Genomic DNA, 15,943 nt, shown 5'->3' on the forward strand with positions numbered 1-15,943 from the left:
ATTGCAGGGCTGCTCCAAAGCTCCTGAGGGAGCGACAGGAGCCATTGCAGGGCTGCTCCAAAGCTCCTGAGGGAGCGACAGGAGCCATTGCAGGGCTGCTCCAAAGGCTGTCCTGGGGGAGCGACAGGAGCCATTGCAGGGCTGCTCCAAAGCTCCTGAGGGAGCGACAGGAGCCATTGCAGGGCTGCTCCAAAGCTCCTGGCACTCCTTCAGGAGCCATTGCAGGGCCTGCTCCAAAGCTCCTGAGGGAGCGACAGGAGCATTGCAGGGCTGCTCCAAAGGCTCCTGACAGAGCGTCAGGAGCCATTGCAGTGCCTGCTCCAGAGGCACTTGTGTCACACGGTGCCATTGGACGCTTGAGCTTTGGCCACCATGTGTGTGGTCATGGGGCCAAAGGCTGTTGGTGCCCACTGCCTGCCCACTACCACTCTGCCTGAAGGGTGAACTGCTGGCCAACTCCTACGGTTTATGTTAATGTTTTAAAATGATTCATGTTTTGGGTTTTTATCAGAAATTCAGCCAGGTCTTTGTGCAGGTGGGTGTTGGTGTTAACTTAGTCCTTGTGATAATATGCTATTCCCATTTTTGTGCTTGATTTTGCCAAGTAATTGAACAAGCTTTTCATACATCAAGTAGTCAGAACTTGAATGTAGAACTAAAAGTTACTCAGAATTACTCTGATGTCCCCTTCATTCATAGAAACTTATGCTCACTTAGCCACTTATTATTCTAAGTAAATGTTTAAATATTGTATATTTCTTATGCTCTGAAGCATTATATTAATTTTAAAAATCAGGGGTTAACGTAGTTCCTTATCCCAAACACCAAACAAAAAGGTAGAAGGGAAACTTCCATGAGCTCTTCTATGTGCTTGAAACTGGTTTGTGTGTCTCCCACAGGTACTTGGGCGATGTTTCTTGACAGTGATGCAGGTCCACTTCCAGTTCCTGTCGCAAGCTTTGCAGAAAGTCCAGCCAGTGGCACACTCCTGCTTTGCTGAAGCTGTAGCTCAGGAGAGGAAGAACGTTAGTGGGACTGGAGCCTCAAATATAAGCCCCACAAATGAGCTGGAAGATGCAATAAGATCATGGAGAGGAGCAGCAGAGGTATGGAGGTCTTGCTGTAAGCAGATTTAGTGAAACCTAAAGTCTGCCTGGGTGTCCTCAGAAAGGAAGAAAATACCTAATTTTAAAGACATGCAGCATTTGAAGGGGGGAATGTGGCGCAGTTGGTTTCAGACACTAAAACTCATTTTACTCATGTGATGATTACACTATCTTTGCCCTGTGTAAAGTTTTATTTGTTGATAGGGTTGTACATAAGGAGCACACAAGCAGTGCAAACAGAATTTGTTATTATCAAATAGGGCAGAGGGAATTAAAAATAAAAACCTCAACAAGTCTTTGTGAAAACAGAGCAAAATTTTGATGAAAAACAATCTAGATAATGTCTGTTTCTCTCAAATTTTGAGCACATATACTTTAAAATCTTTGTAGTAATTTTTAACACTTCTGTCTTCATGCTGTTAAGCTTGATGTTGTTTGATTCATCCATTGTTGAAATGTGACCCATGTTACTTAAATGTGCCACTCTCTGGACTTGTACTTTTACAAATACATGTCATCTGAGAAATCCTTACATTGCCAGCCAAAACCAGTACTTTATAAAGACATTCAGTTTTGTGAGGTTTGCTGCTTTCCCTGGCACTATTGAAGCCTGGAGACTGATGGGTCAGAATGGATTCAGGCACAGAGTGTGTGTTTTCCCTAAATTCAGATGACTTGGAGCATGTGCTTGTGCAGTCTCATTTGGCCCACATGGCTTGTTAGTCATCCTGACTAGAAATGCTGTCAAGGTTTTTATTTATCACTAACATCTGCAAGGTACAGGGAAGCAAATTAATTACATGGATGCAGAGGGATTATTTGTGATTTTTACTGCAGCATAAATTTATTACACTGGATAAAATAGGGATTTGGGAGTGCTTTAGGTGTATTACAAATAATTTTAACAGGTCCAATCCTGGTATAGCTGTACTTTTTTGGCATAAAAGAAGTTAATTTTATGTGTAATATATACTTAGCTTCTTAAAACTACTATAGTTTCTAGAAATGCCCTGCAATTGCTATCAAATTTGTTTAAACTGTGATTAAAATTAAACTTGGCTTCACAGAATCAAGGACCTTTATTTTTTACCTTTTGAGCAACCTACTTCACCTATTTCTGTTTTTCAGAAATACAAAACCTATATTTCAAAATAGTTTTGTACAAGTATTGTACTAATCAAATCCTGTATTAAACTTACATGGGGAGGACAGAGATAAAATACAGATTCTCCATAGTTCCAAAATAACAATAGAAGTAACTTCTCAATTTTTGATAGACTGAAATGACTGATTTGGAGTATTTGTGTAGGATATCAGGAAAACATAAGAAAAATATGTGGTTTCTAAATAAATAAAATTTCTCTCATAACTGTAGATAGACTAATGTAAATAATTCTGATAGAAGTGGCATGTGAAATACTGAAATATTTGCCAATTTTTTTCTTTGGAGTGGAAGGCAATCCACTGTTTTCCTATAAAATCAGCCTCTCTGGCAGGAGAACTGTTGCTTCAGAGTGAAGTTTAAGGTGATACTTTGTCAGTAGCTCAAAACTGGCTTTGCTCTTTAAGGTTTACTTTGGGAACTGCAGTAATTCTGTCTGTGAGGTGGGCCTCTGTCCATTGGCTGTAGTCTCCAGTTTGGACATCCTGCTTTAGAGCAAGACACTTTCCTAGACTGGAAAATAACTCACATCTATTTGCTTTACCCTGCTCAATGATGTAGGATTTTATAGCTAAAAGTAGATATTTGGCTTATTTCTTGTTTTTCAAAATCATATTACACAAAGCTATTTTCTTGCTGTGCTAAGTTGGTTTTACTATTGTGTGGCACTTCTCAAATTGCACCACAGTAATCACCCCCAACTTTATGAAGTGTATTATCCTATGAGCACAGGAGTGCTCGTAGACATGATTTAAGATATTTTCTGTTTATGTTGGAGTTATGAGTCCGTCCTCAGGTAACCACAGCCATGGTGTGGGCTGTGTAACAGGATCCCTGGTCCTGACAGGGAGCTGAAATAGTAACAGCAAACAATGCTGAACCCAAGTGCTTGCCAGCACCCGTGTGCTGTACAGCTAACGTCACAGTTCTGCTTCCAAAGCAGCAGTAGCAGTTGAGTAAGTAATAATAAAGTCTCCTCCAGGTCCTTTCCCCCAGGTGCTGCTTCTCATCTCCTGTAGAAGTTTTTAAAGTCAGTGGGCTTTTTTTACTCTTTTTTGAAATTTAATTAAGCCTGACCTAATTTAATGCTGACCCTCCTCACCCTGGATTTTTATTGTACATTACAGGCCACATCTCGACTGCGAGAAAGAGGCTGTGATGGATGTTTGGCAGGAATTGAAGTTCAGCAGCTTTTCTGCTCACAGAGCGTGGCCATCCCTGAACATCAGCTCAAAGAGCTAAACATGAAAATTGACAGTGCTTTGCAGGTGGTTTTTCAAGTCTGCTGCTTTCATGTGCATGTAGTACAGTCAGTGGGTCAAGGAGTGAAATAGGGAAGGAGTGTGTTCCTGCACAATTGCGTGCCATGGGCAGCCCAGAGGTATTTGGGAATTACAGCTTTGGAGTCGTATATGATAAAAGTGTGTATGCCATAGAACTGGGTGGGGTAAATCTTTGTACCAGTCCCTGGCTGTACCCAGACACAGTGACTGTGTGCTTGCTTCCTTGGTGATACACCCGTGCTATCTCAACTTTTTGTTTAATGTCAGGCTTACAAAGTGGCTCTGGAGAGCTTGGGTCATTGTGAATATGCGATGAAGGCTGGCTTCCACTTGAACCCAAAAGCAATTGAAGCAAGTCTTCAGGTAGGATCTGCTAAACCTGCTCTCTTTCATCCCCCTTCACCTTGAAAAGGGTACTTAAAATACACAAACATTTGGACCCATTTTAGGATTTTCTAATGTCTTAATTTCTTCTGTTTGATCTGTTCTTCTGTACTTCAGGGCTGTTGCAGTGAAGCTGAAGCTCAGCAAACAGGAAGGAGACAGACTCCACCTCAGCCCATTCAGTGTGAGCTGCCCACTGTCCCTGTCCAGATCGGATCCCATTTTCTGAAAGGAATCTCCTTCAATGAGTCTGCAGCAGAAAACCTGAAGCTGAAAACGGTAATGACTCCTAATTAACCACAGAAGTAAAGATGGAAGGAGAAAAGTAGAATTCATTAAAATGTAGAGAACAACAGTAACAGAAGTTCCATGCCAAACCTGTGTTCAAAAGTGCTTTTTTTTTCAGCCTGGCTTGCTGTGGTTACACAATGTTGATAATATTGTAGAGCTGTGTCTGTTTGTGATAACATTTTGACAACGTGAGCAATTTTGGTCAAATACAAGAGGCACAGGCATAACAGGCATAGAGATCTAGGATGCAGTGAATCTGTGAACTTTGTGAGAAGAGATGTGCTAGCTATGAAGAAGTACAGAGAAAAGTGAGCCCTTACAGATTCCCCAGTCAGTGGTGCATATGAGAGCCTTCATCTTCTTAAGTGCACAAATAAGCCAGCCCAGCCTGGTACTAAGAGGAGTACTTGAAAAAATACTTTTTAACAAAGTTCCTTTTGATGTCATCTTACAAACTGGAACCAATTTTTAAAAAAGAATGTTAAATTATGGAGAAGTTAATTGTATTTTCAGTATAAACAAATGGAAAATATGTCCATTCAGAAGTAATTTGGGCAATTTTAATCAGCACTTTGACTTTTTTTTAGATAAACCCAGTTCCTTGCTCCTGAAAGAGTTGAAATAATAAGTTGTTCAAAATGCTGCTTTTCTGTTGTCTTTGCAATGCTTTTTGTAGTTTTGATTAAACTGGTTTGCAAGAGTATAAGCAGAAATATTGTTTATGATTTTGGAGCAGTATTGTGTTCCAAACAGCAGAGACAATATTCCATATTTCTGTTCTGCAGTGGAACTCTACTAATTATATAAGACTGGTGAGAGGTTGCAGACATAGCTGTTTGAAAAGCACATAGAACAATGACAAATCCATCTGGAAGCATTGGTGGTGCCATTTGTGAATCATGTGTTGTGTAGGACAGAGTGTTTATTCTTTTTCCAGCACACAATGCTGCAGTTGATCAAGGAAGCTGGATGCCATAATGGACTCACACCCCGGGACGACTCTCCCGTGACTGAAGTGCTGAACCAGGTCTGCCCTTCCACGTGGAGAGGAGCTTGCAAAACTGCTGTGCAGCTGTTGTTTGGCCAGGCTGGACTGGTAGGTGACTACCAATAGTCTCAGGAAAACAAAGTTTATGTAAACACCCTGAAGAGAAGCTAGCTATTTTGGAGTTTAGAAATTAATTTGCAGTGTCTTATTCTGTGTTGCTTTATTTTGAGTGCTGCAGTTAACTTGATTTCTGAGCAAAGTGTGTCCTTGTACAGTGGGGGTCTGTAGGTGGTGTTCGTAGTTGACAGGAACAGAAGAATGCACCAGGTGCTTCCTGGTCTCTGTTTCAAGAGAGGACACAAGAAATGAAACTTCTACTTCATAGAGAAATAGAAATATTTTCAAATCCATAGATGACCATGTTAAAAAGAACTAAACAGACCTAAACACACATCTACCCCCTCTCAAGTTAGCTTCAAAACCTGCCATTTTTTCATTTTGTCCCTGCTTTGACTGGAAGCTGAGTTTACTGCCCAGCATAAACCAGCAAGTCTCTGCACCAGGCAATGCTACCTGACATCTCCAACAGAGGACAGAAGAATTAAATGCCTTGCTTTGACATATATGTTCTTGAGGGGAAGAAAAGCAGTGGAATTTACAGTATCTAAGCAGCTGGTACAAATAGATGCTTGGAACTTACTCTGATAAGAAAATGCGTTTGTGCTCCCATGACTAATTACTGCAATTGCTGCACTTTCTGAAGTGTTTGTACATGACATGTAGGTTTTTTGGACTCCTGTGGGTAGGGGAAAAGGCTGCACCTTCAACATAGGAAGGAAATGCAAGGATAAAGGTACACTGTAGCTCATGATAGTTTTGTCAAGTATTCTTTGAATTGTCTTTAACCTGCAGTGAGTTAATTGCTTCTTGCTTGTTCATTGTTGATTCCTTGTTCAAGGTGATGGGGGGACCGTGAGGGCTTTGTAATTAATTTGTGATTAAAGGACCCAAATAGCTGCATATTTTTAGCTCTGTTTTTCAGACAAGTCACACAACTGGTTAGGTGACCTAGACCTTCCATCCTAGCAAATTAAACCATGTGCTTTTGATACTTTTAAAAGGTTTTCCAGTAATGTTGAATGATAAATTAGAAATGATGAATTTGCCACATATTTCTACTTTAGGATCCCTTTGATACTAGATACCAGATCTTAGATAGTCCCTTAATATTAAATACCTGTTAGAGAAGTAGGTTGAAATTACACTGGAATTCAACTGACTATTCATATAATGGCAGCCTAAAATCAAAGGTGCAGACCATCACTGTCAGCAGCAGTGCTCCTGCTGTCAATCCTTACTTCCTGAGATACAGGGGTTGAAGGGCAGGAGATGGTAGTCTTTGTCTGAGAAGTTTTACAGGGAGGTGTGAGAAGGTGGTGTTTTTGCAGGGACTGAGAAACTGTGGAATAGTAGGATTTATCTAATTTCTACTTAGGTGTTTTGAAAGAAAACATGTATCAAATACTAGTAAATGCAGGGAGGACTGGAAAAAGGATAGGGTTAAATGGGATTGTGTCTTCAGGTGCCACAGTTGGTGGTAGGATGCTGGGAGTCAGCAGCGAGGGACAGGAAATGAGGCCAAGGAGGAAGGAGATGCTCAGCAGCCCTGTGAGTGTGCTGTAATCCAGGAGCAGCTGTGGCTCCTGAGAGTCTGGATGGGGAGTGCCTGGGAGGATGCTGCACCTTCCACCATTTCCTTTCCAGGGGGTTTCAGTGCTGTGCACACCCAAGGCCTGCCCGAGGGGGTTTGAGGAGTGGCACAAGGCACATTTGGACTCAGGAACCTGGAAATGTGCTCTCCCTCAGTCTAGACATAACGAGTTAGACCTGCTGCTAATTGAAGCACTGACATTCTTCAGGTTTGTCATCACTTTTGGAGAGTGGCACCATAAAACTTGCTTACATATTCTTCCAAATGACAGTGCTATGGAGTTTCACTTGTGTTGAGTCCGGAATGTCCCCAAAGATTTTTGCATGAACCTCAGGTTGTTAAAGTAGCAGGCTTCACTCTTCAAAGACACGTAATGAGCTGTGCACACGACAGAAGACCTGCAAGCCTGCTCTCCTTCATTCTCACTTTGATTTGTTACAGTTTAGAAGGGGATGAGGGTTGAGGTTTTTCTTTATAAACTGTGTGCCATCTTTTTTTTACAACATCCTTGTATGTAGCTTCATGCAGTGACAAGAAATTGTAATTTGGGTCTTTAAAGAGTTCTTTGGGTGGAAGGGAGAGAGGAAGCACCTGTGAAACAAGAACAATGGATGTCTGAGGTACAGGAAGCTGTTCTCTAAGCACCACCAGGCGGGGAGGGAGGATGTGTTTATTTTCGGTTTATTTTGTGAAGAAGGCAGATAAATGAATCATGGCACAGTATTACGTAGGCTTTGGTGTACTGCTTTTAGATAGTGGGCTGTCTGCATTCATTCATCATTGTGTATGGATCTGTATCTTAAATGCCCAATTGGAAAAAACATTACTTGACAGTCTCACTGGTTTTAACCTATCTTGTGTCCTTGTGCCTTTTAAGAAACAAGGCACATTAGGTGTGGAAAGCACAGTGAGTTGTGATTTAGTTTCCTTGGTTATTTTGGGCTGTAGATTTTTAACATCAATAATCTGAAGTGCTGATTTTCAGTTCTTACCTTAGCATGTGTATAATAAGAATTGCATTTTGAGATTTGGGTCAACTGATGAAATCTGCATGTTTGAATAAAAATGATGTACATTCAAATGGCTGAATTCAGTGAATGAGTGGAAATAAAACTTCCAATTGGCCTCATGCAAAGAGGTTAACAGATAAAACTCTTTTTTTCATGCTAGTAGATCTTCCCATAGCAAACACCAACATGCATTGCAGGAGCACCTACATCCCCTAGTAAAGTTTAAATCCCAGATGTCCTGACTCTGACAGATGCTGAGAAATGTAAAGCTTTTTCCAAAGAGAAGAAATGAAGATTTGTCCTGGGGGAGGAGCACCCCAAAGCCTGGACCATGGGCACCAACCATGCACCACAAACAGAACTAGACACAGGCCTGCACAAATCAGAGTTTTTAACCTCTGACTTCAGGTCTGAGGTGCAGACTGTATTTTTCTTGGGGGTTGAAAACAATCACTTCTGAGTTAGTTCTCCTTCTCACAGTTATAAGGAGTTATCTGTTAACAGCTATTAACTGTTATCACAGTTATAAATTACCCCTGCAATAGGGCTGAATTGCAGATTACCAAATTAAATAAAATGAAAATATACAAACACCAAGAAAGGACTGCTGGAATTGTCCTGTTACAAAATGAGAGGTATTTTCAGGGGTGGGTGATAGTGTGGCCTTTTGTCACCATGCTTAGATGTGTTTAAAATTTAATAATCCTGGGCAAATGCTTAGAGTTGACTGAAGGAAAAAGAAGGCCTTATGCTAAAATATTTTAAAGGTGGGAAATAATTATGTTTAAGTGTTATTTGATGGTTTTGTTAAATTGAGAGAGAAGAAACTCAGCATTTATGTTTCACATTTTTTCATACCCAGTAACAGACAACCAGTTAGAAGCAGGACCAGTGGTAGGTTAGGTGATGGCAACAAAGTCAATAATGTCTCTTGAGGCTTATTTATACCTGAGGACTTTTGTCATTTCAAGGATAAATGACACAGCCAATCTGTTAGTCACTGAAGCAAGGACTGCTGACTGCTGCCAAAAAGCTGCTGTTTCAGCATGACCAAAATAGGAAATTATGGAAATTATCAAAAAGGCCAACCCACGCAGACTGGATAACAACAGAAAGCCTGAACCAAATATGGAAATTACTATCAGTAAATTAAAGGCTAAATGAAGCTGAAGTGAATCCATTCCTTTTCTGAAAAGTTGTCTGAAAAGAAAGGTTCATGACACAGGGTTGGTTTTCAATACTTTCCTCTTCCATATGTCTTCATGACATCTTACAGGTGGCTCAGAGTCCAACAAACTGAACAGTGCCTTCTCTTTATTTAATTAGGAATTAATATTTGTACAGTTTCATTAGGTAGAATAGAGAAATGCTGGTGTGGATTTTTATAACCTTGAAAGGGGGGATTTATGTTAGGAATTTTGAAGGGTTTCTGGCTGGATATTACTTGTCTATATTATACCACGCACTACAGTGAAATTATTTAAAACATTTTTCTGAGTAGGTGTTTGGGAGCTCTTAAAGACTGTGCTGAACTTGTCAAAAATGAGGCCTGTTGTGTGGAGCCACTGAGAACCACCAACAGGAAGGCAGAGCAGCTGGTAATGGCATAGTGATGCATTACTACAGGATGTAACTGAGAATTACTAAGTCCTTGAAATACAGGTTTCTGTACTAAACTAATTTTATATTAAAATAAATTTGCAATGATTTAGTGAGTTGGTTTGGTTTTATTTTGGGTTTTTTATATCTGTAGCATGACTGGGAGGGGAGATTATTGGAGTTTAATTACAGGGGTGATAAAATAACTAATCCTTAAAATTTTTTTCTCTTTTATTTTATTTCCTAGGTGGTTGTGGACACTGCACAGATTGAAAATAAAGAAGCCTATGCTCCTCAGATAAGTTTAGAAGGATCAAGAATTGTGGTGCAAGTTCCATCAACATGGTAAATAAAAATACTGTGTTGTAGATTGTGACTGAAGTGTGTGGGGAAAACTGTTGCAGTACAAATGGAAGAGAGAACGTGCACAATTATGTGCATCTCTGTCTGTACTGGTTGAACACCTCCATTCCTCTGTAGGACGTAAGGCAAGAGAGGCAGTGCTGGGGCACTGAGACTTGCAGAAAATGTAAAAGCTTGATGATAAAAGATAAGGTTTCAGAAATAATAACCTACCAGTACTCCTGTTGTGCTCCGCCCTGGCAGGTCCCAGCTGTAGCTCAGAAAGGCCAAGAATCAGCTGAGTTAATGTGAGAGCCTTTGCTCTTTCTTCACTGGGCTGTTCTTTAGGTGCTGTCACGAACTGGGGACCTCTGGGCTCCGAGAGATGCTGTTTCTACCAGATTAGGTGACTGCCTGGTAGAGAATGGTTGATCTGCAGTTTGTGAGGAATTTTTCCCGTTCAAAGAGGGGGAACAGGGAGCAATGGCAGCACTTGTTTCTAACTCGGAAGGAGTCAGTGTTAGGAATTTCAGTACAACACATTTCATTCACTTGACTCCTTACAGAGGCAGCCTGTTCCTAGTGGTGCTGGCGGGATGCCCAGAGGGAGGAGAGTCCCGGTGCTGTGTCCTGGGAGAGGAGAGAAAGGAAAAAAGGAATGCATGTATGCATGCATGTATGATGTGTGTCCTGGTGCTGCTGCCCGGGGGAAGGAAGGAAGGAGTGTCCCGCGGGGAGGGGAAGAAGGAACGAGAGTGTGTGTGAGAGTGTGTGTGTCAGTGTCTGTGTGTCACTGTGTGTCACTGTGTGTGTCTGTGTGTCACTGTGTGTGTCTGTGTGTCACTGTGTGTGTCTGTGTGTCTGTGTGTCACTGTGTGTCTGTGTGTCAGTGTGTCAGTCCGTGCGTCCCGCTGCTCGGGATGTGCCCCCTGCCCGCGGCTCGCTGCCGGGGCAGCGCCGCCTGCTGGCGCAGCCCGTCCCGAGCCCCGCGCTCCCGGCTCGGCACAGCCGCCGCTGCTGGACGTGCGGAACTCTGCCAGGACCCTGCCGGGCTCAGGCTCGGCATGTGCTGGGTTGTGTCAGGCTCTTGCCCTGTTCCAGAAATGGCTGTTGTGTTTCTGTGTCCGTCGCTGCTGTGCCTGAACTGTGCCTGCTGAAGAGCTCTTGTCAGTGACCGTCTCAGTACGGTGCACTGCTGAACCTCGCAGTTAGGTTAGCTCTGTGTTCCACAGCAGGCAGAGCTCAGGCTGCAGCCCAGGAACCCCTAGGCATTCCCATGTCGTTCTGCAGGAGTGCAGCTATTGGCCTTCTGTGTTCTGATTGATATGGTAGAATTGTTTAATGTAAAAAAATGAGTATTTTGATTCCTAATTGAAACATAATGATGACAGGTGTCTGAAAGAAGATCCAGCAACAATGTCTTTGCTACAGAGGAGTCTGGATCCGGAGAAGACTTTGGGGCTGGTAGATGTGCTGTATACTGCTGTGTTTGATACACACAGGTGGAAGGAAGGAAGGTATATCTCTTTTCTAGTTCAAACTAAGCTGTCATTGAATAATCTGTGCTGAGGGATTTGATAGTGCCAGCTCATCAGAAGGGGAAAACAGGAGTCAAACTGAGAGTGAGACACTGTTAATCCCCACAGATACCTTCTGGGTACATCCAGAGATACAGGAGACTGTTTACAACCAAACCAACAGCATGTCCAAGGGTTAAAAAGTATTTGCTTCTCTCTTACAAAAATACTTTATTTATATGAAATTGGTCTCCATTTGGTCTCGAAGCACAACTAAAATTCAAAGAGTTGAAAGTATTGCAAATATGAGGAATAATTTGCTTTGTTACCATAAGAAGTAGCTGGTACACTTGGCAGTCTTTGCTGTTGTTTCTTTCTTGAGCTACTATCGAAATACACGTTTTCCCCCAAAGTACAAACTCAGTTATGTATTAGGTGGTTTGATATACATGTTTTTTTATTGATGCAGAGAGCAAGCTTTGCCTTGTATTCAGATCCAGTTACAGCGTGAAATCTCAGAATTTGGGAGCCAAGTTGACATGCCATCGGGGAATGGGAGCAAATCTTCAGGGGGTCTGCAAAAGACATTCTCAAAATTGACTTCACGGTTTACAAAAAAAACTTCCTGCACTAGTACAAGTAACACAGGAAGTTACTCAATCCCCAATACACCTTCCAAAAACGTCTTCATAAGTTCCAGCTCAGAGGAGAAAGCTAAAATGCCCACTAACATGGACGCACGGTTGCAGAACCTCCTGAACATTGGGAACTTCCCTCGGAGCGCAGAGGCCCTGCAGCCGGTGCAGAGCACAAATAACCAGCTCGTCAATGGGTTTCTAGTGGAAAGACGGGACAGCTTCTTCAAACCAGATGATGGCAAGGATGACAAAGGTATGAATTTACCAACTGACCAAGAAATGCAAGATGTTATAGATTTCTTGTCTGGTTTTAACATGGGCAAATCCCAGCAGACTTCTCCGATGGTGAAAAGAAGGAACTCTGTTGCATCCTCTACAGCAACAGAACAAAAGTCAGGAGCAGTTCAACAGCAGCCGCAGTCTGTGTCTCACACCCCACTGCATCCTCCTCAGCAAGGCTTGTCCCAGCAGCAGTCCCAAAAGCAGCAAATGCAGTATTACCAACACTTGCTTCAACCTATTGGACCACAGCAACGTGTACCTGCCAAATGGCTCAGTAATTCCTCACAGCAGCAAGCTCCGGCTGTTGGAGCTGGATTGTCTCATATAAATCAGTGGAACAATCCTGGTTTTTCAGATTTAAGCTCTGATTTGTACAGCTTGGGTCTTGTGAGCAGCTATATGGACAATATGATGGCAGAGATGTTAGGACAGAAACCACAAGGACCTAGAAACAACACATGGCCAAATCGTGACCAAACTGATGGAGTGTTTGGGATGTTGGGAGAAATCCTGCCTTTTGACCCTGCAGGTGTGTGTCTTTTCCTTTATTATGCTTTTTTAAAGGGTCCTTTGTAAAAGAATACTGTGAGATATTACTGGCAATAATGTCATTTCACGTGCTGCCCAAGGGATGTAAGGGTGCTGACCAGGGCAAGCAGGAAATTTCTGTATGTGCTTATTTGCTTTTTTAACAGAAGGTGATCTTAAAAGTCTCATTCATAAGCAAGAATGGGAACCAATTCCTTGTTTCTTTTTCCAGTTGTAGTAGTCTGACCTTTCCTATATGGAGCACAGCAGAGTACTGAAAAGATACTTACAGATTATGTTCCTATATGTAGTTTGTAAAACTGTTTAAAATCAAACTCAGGCACGTTCCCTCTCCACAGAATTATTCTTCCTGCTCTTAGCAGTAACCTGGAGATACAGCCGGGTTGCATCTTTCCCATATTCCCCATTCTCCCTCCATTGCTCCCCAGTTCCCTGGGAGTCATACTGGTTCCTGTTCCACAGCTGTTTCTGCAATCAAAAATTTGGATGTCAAAGGATTAGAGACTTAAGAGCAAGTGTCATGAGGTTTGCCACGTGTTTGGACCACCAATAAATTGTAAATATAGATGAATTGAGATAAAATTCTAGAGTCATAAACAAATAGCTACAAACCAAGAAATTGACCATGGAGTCTAAGAGATGAATCCCCATGTGGGTCATTGGCTTGAGAGCTGGACTTGGTGATCCTTGTGGGTCTCTTCCAACTCAGAATATTCTGTGATTGTGTGATTCTGATGGTAGTATTTAAGAACAACTTACACAGCTGCTACCTTGTAAATGTAACTTCTGTTGGCCTGGAACACAGCTGCGGGAGTGTTGTAGTGTGCATTTATGGCAACTGCCTGGAGGGAGGAGCAGAGAACAGGGAAACCTTTTATCAAAGCAGGGCTCAGTTTCCCGCGCTCATCTGCACTTGTCTGTGTTTGCAATGTGTAGGCGTCTCAAACCAGCTCCTTTGACTCATAATTATGATAGTTATTTTGTCAACTTAGTTGATTAATTAGTGTAGTTTCTATGGCAAAAATAGCCACCGTATTCTTGCTTAATAACTGTAAGTCTGAATTAGCATCATCTTGCTTAAACATACTTAGGGTATAGACTTAAGGATTATCACAGCCTCTAAGGAAGGACAAAATTATTCTCAGCAAGCACTAAGTCTGTGTGTGTGTAGGGAAAAGAAAGCTGGTATGCAAATGACTGATATTCTCTGCATTTTGAATCCATTATATTTCTATAGTGTTTTCCTTTTGCTCTACATAAAACAAATAGTTTTATTCCATTTGATGAATGCCAAGGATGTAGAAAGTGGTACTTGGAAAATGTGACTTACTCATGTTCCATAAATGATGCTCAGTGGATTACGATACCCGCTTCTACAGTTTTAGTAATAAGTAGACAGTATTTTTCACAGATCTGGTTTTTAAAAAACCAAAACCAAGCAAAACTCCTTCCAACTGAATGCTTTTCCACTAGAAAGAATTTTTCTTCATAGAACTTGCCAGGTTGAGGTATGGTGTAGAAATTTTCATGTTAAGCTTTAGTGTCATACAAAAATTTGTAAAACAGAAAACTGTTTTTCATTTCCAGAGTTTCCTAGGACTGTACATTTGTCATTTGAAACAAACCACATTACTTTTTTGATAAATAGTTTTAGAGTCTGAAAATGATGTCTCTTTTCAGATGAAAAACTGCTGATTAAGAATTTATAAAATTGAAATTTATTGTTTTTCATGTTGAAGGCCTAACTAGTCCCAACAATGTATTTTGTAGTACTTTAGTCATCACTAAGAACCTGATGAAGGAATGTTGCAATAAGAACTAACAGAAGGAATTTGGTAACACCAGTCTTTTGGAGTAAAAGACTATCTGATGAAAAACTGTTCACCTGATGTTTTCAGTGAAGTAAAAATTAACACAAGCTTCTATTTTGAATATACCAGCACTTTAGAACTTAATGCTGTTTGTCCATAGGTAAAAAAAGTCTGGATGTCCTTCAGAATCCATCTAGACTCTAATCTTAGATCTGAGGGACTGCCTGGCTTCCAGCCTCATCTTAAATAGACATAAAGATATTTCAGAGGAAGAACAAGCTCTGGTGGGGATGTTTTATTCCTAGACAGCTCTCAGATAGCCCTTGCTTAATAAAGGAGGCAGAGAAAGTACGTTTTCTTCACTGCCTGTTTAATTTGCATTCAGCAAAACATTGTGGAGGTCTTTTCTGGATGTGTCAAATGAGAACAAGAAATGTATCTTCCAAATGCAGGGAATGTAGGGAGCTGTCAGATGAAAGTGATTTCTGCTTTGGAGCTGTGCGTGATTGTTGGATGTTCTTCAGTCTCCACTCAATCTCCAACTGAGACTGGCAAACCAGCAGCTCAGTACTTCCCCACTGCAATTACTGTGCATATAGTCTAGACATTTTCCATAAATCCAGTCAGATTGCCAAGTTTTTTTCTCAGGGAGGAAACAAAAGCAAAGGAAAGAGAAGCTGTGGAACTCAGTTAGTGACTCATTATCAGCAGTCTTTTGAATACCGCAATTGCTTGCTCTAATCAATGGAGCATTTGAAACACTTTTGGATTAAGGCTTTTGCTGTGTCTGCTCAAGACCATGCTTATTTCTTATTGGATGCCTGGGACACAAAAAGCATGTTGAGAATGGAAGAATTTTTAAATAACTGCTTTTTTCTGTAAATATAATTCTTATTCTGAAATATTTTGTAGTCAGAATCAGAATATTTTCAAAATTGTCTCATCCTTATAGGAAGGAGGCAGTTCTGGTGCTCCGTGTTCTAGTATGATCCAAGCAGGATCACAACATAGCTGGAAATCATGCTGTACTCTGGTACCAACCACAGTAACTGTTCTACTCTTTTTCACATGTGTGGATAAATGTACAGTGTCCATTCCATCAGTGTCTGCTGATACTGATGGAATGGACTGATACCTTTCAGCATAGACATGATCATAGCACAAACACAATTTCCCTGATGGAATGCAAGGGGCAGGTGTACTTCCATGTGATAATTATTATGCACCATGGATGCTGCGTATCCCATCTTTGTAAAACACTTCCTCTTCA

The 15,943-nt window shown here is 41.3% G+C and overlaps 1 protein-coding gene across 8 annotated transcripts in view; it reads left to right on the forward strand.

Moving 5' to 3' along the window:
- GARRE1 (granule associated Rac and RHOG effector 1) overlaps positions 1-15,943 on the forward strand; it is a 59,721-nt gene that overhangs the window by 36,972 nt on the left and 6,806 nt on the right. For all 8 annotated transcript variants that reach the window (XM_021536702.4, XM_021536703.4, XM_085589427.1 and 5 more), the window contains 8 exons: positions 900-1,106; positions 3,396-3,536; positions 3,819-3,914; positions 4,053-4,214; positions 5,164-5,322; positions 9,782-9,879; positions 11,268-11,393; positions 11,863-12,842. In XM_021536702.4, coding sequence (XP_021392377.2) covers positions 900-1,106; positions 3,396-3,536; positions 3,819-3,914; positions 4,053-4,214; positions 5,164-5,322; positions 9,782-9,879; positions 11,268-11,393; positions 11,863-12,842 — 1,969 coding nt within the window. The remainder of the gene's footprint in view (positions 1-899; positions 1,107-3,395; positions 3,537-3,818; positions 3,915-4,052; positions 4,215-5,163; positions 5,323-9,781; positions 9,880-11,267; positions 11,394-11,862; positions 12,843-15,943) is intronic.

The sequence above is a fragment of the Lonchura striata genome, chromosome 11 (assembly GCF_050655825.1).
Source record: "Lonchura striata isolate lonStrDom1 chromosome 11, ASM5065582v1, whole genome shotgun sequence".
Taxonomy (NCBI): Eukaryota; Metazoa; Chordata; class Aves; order Passeriformes; family Estrildidae; genus Lonchura; species Lonchura striata.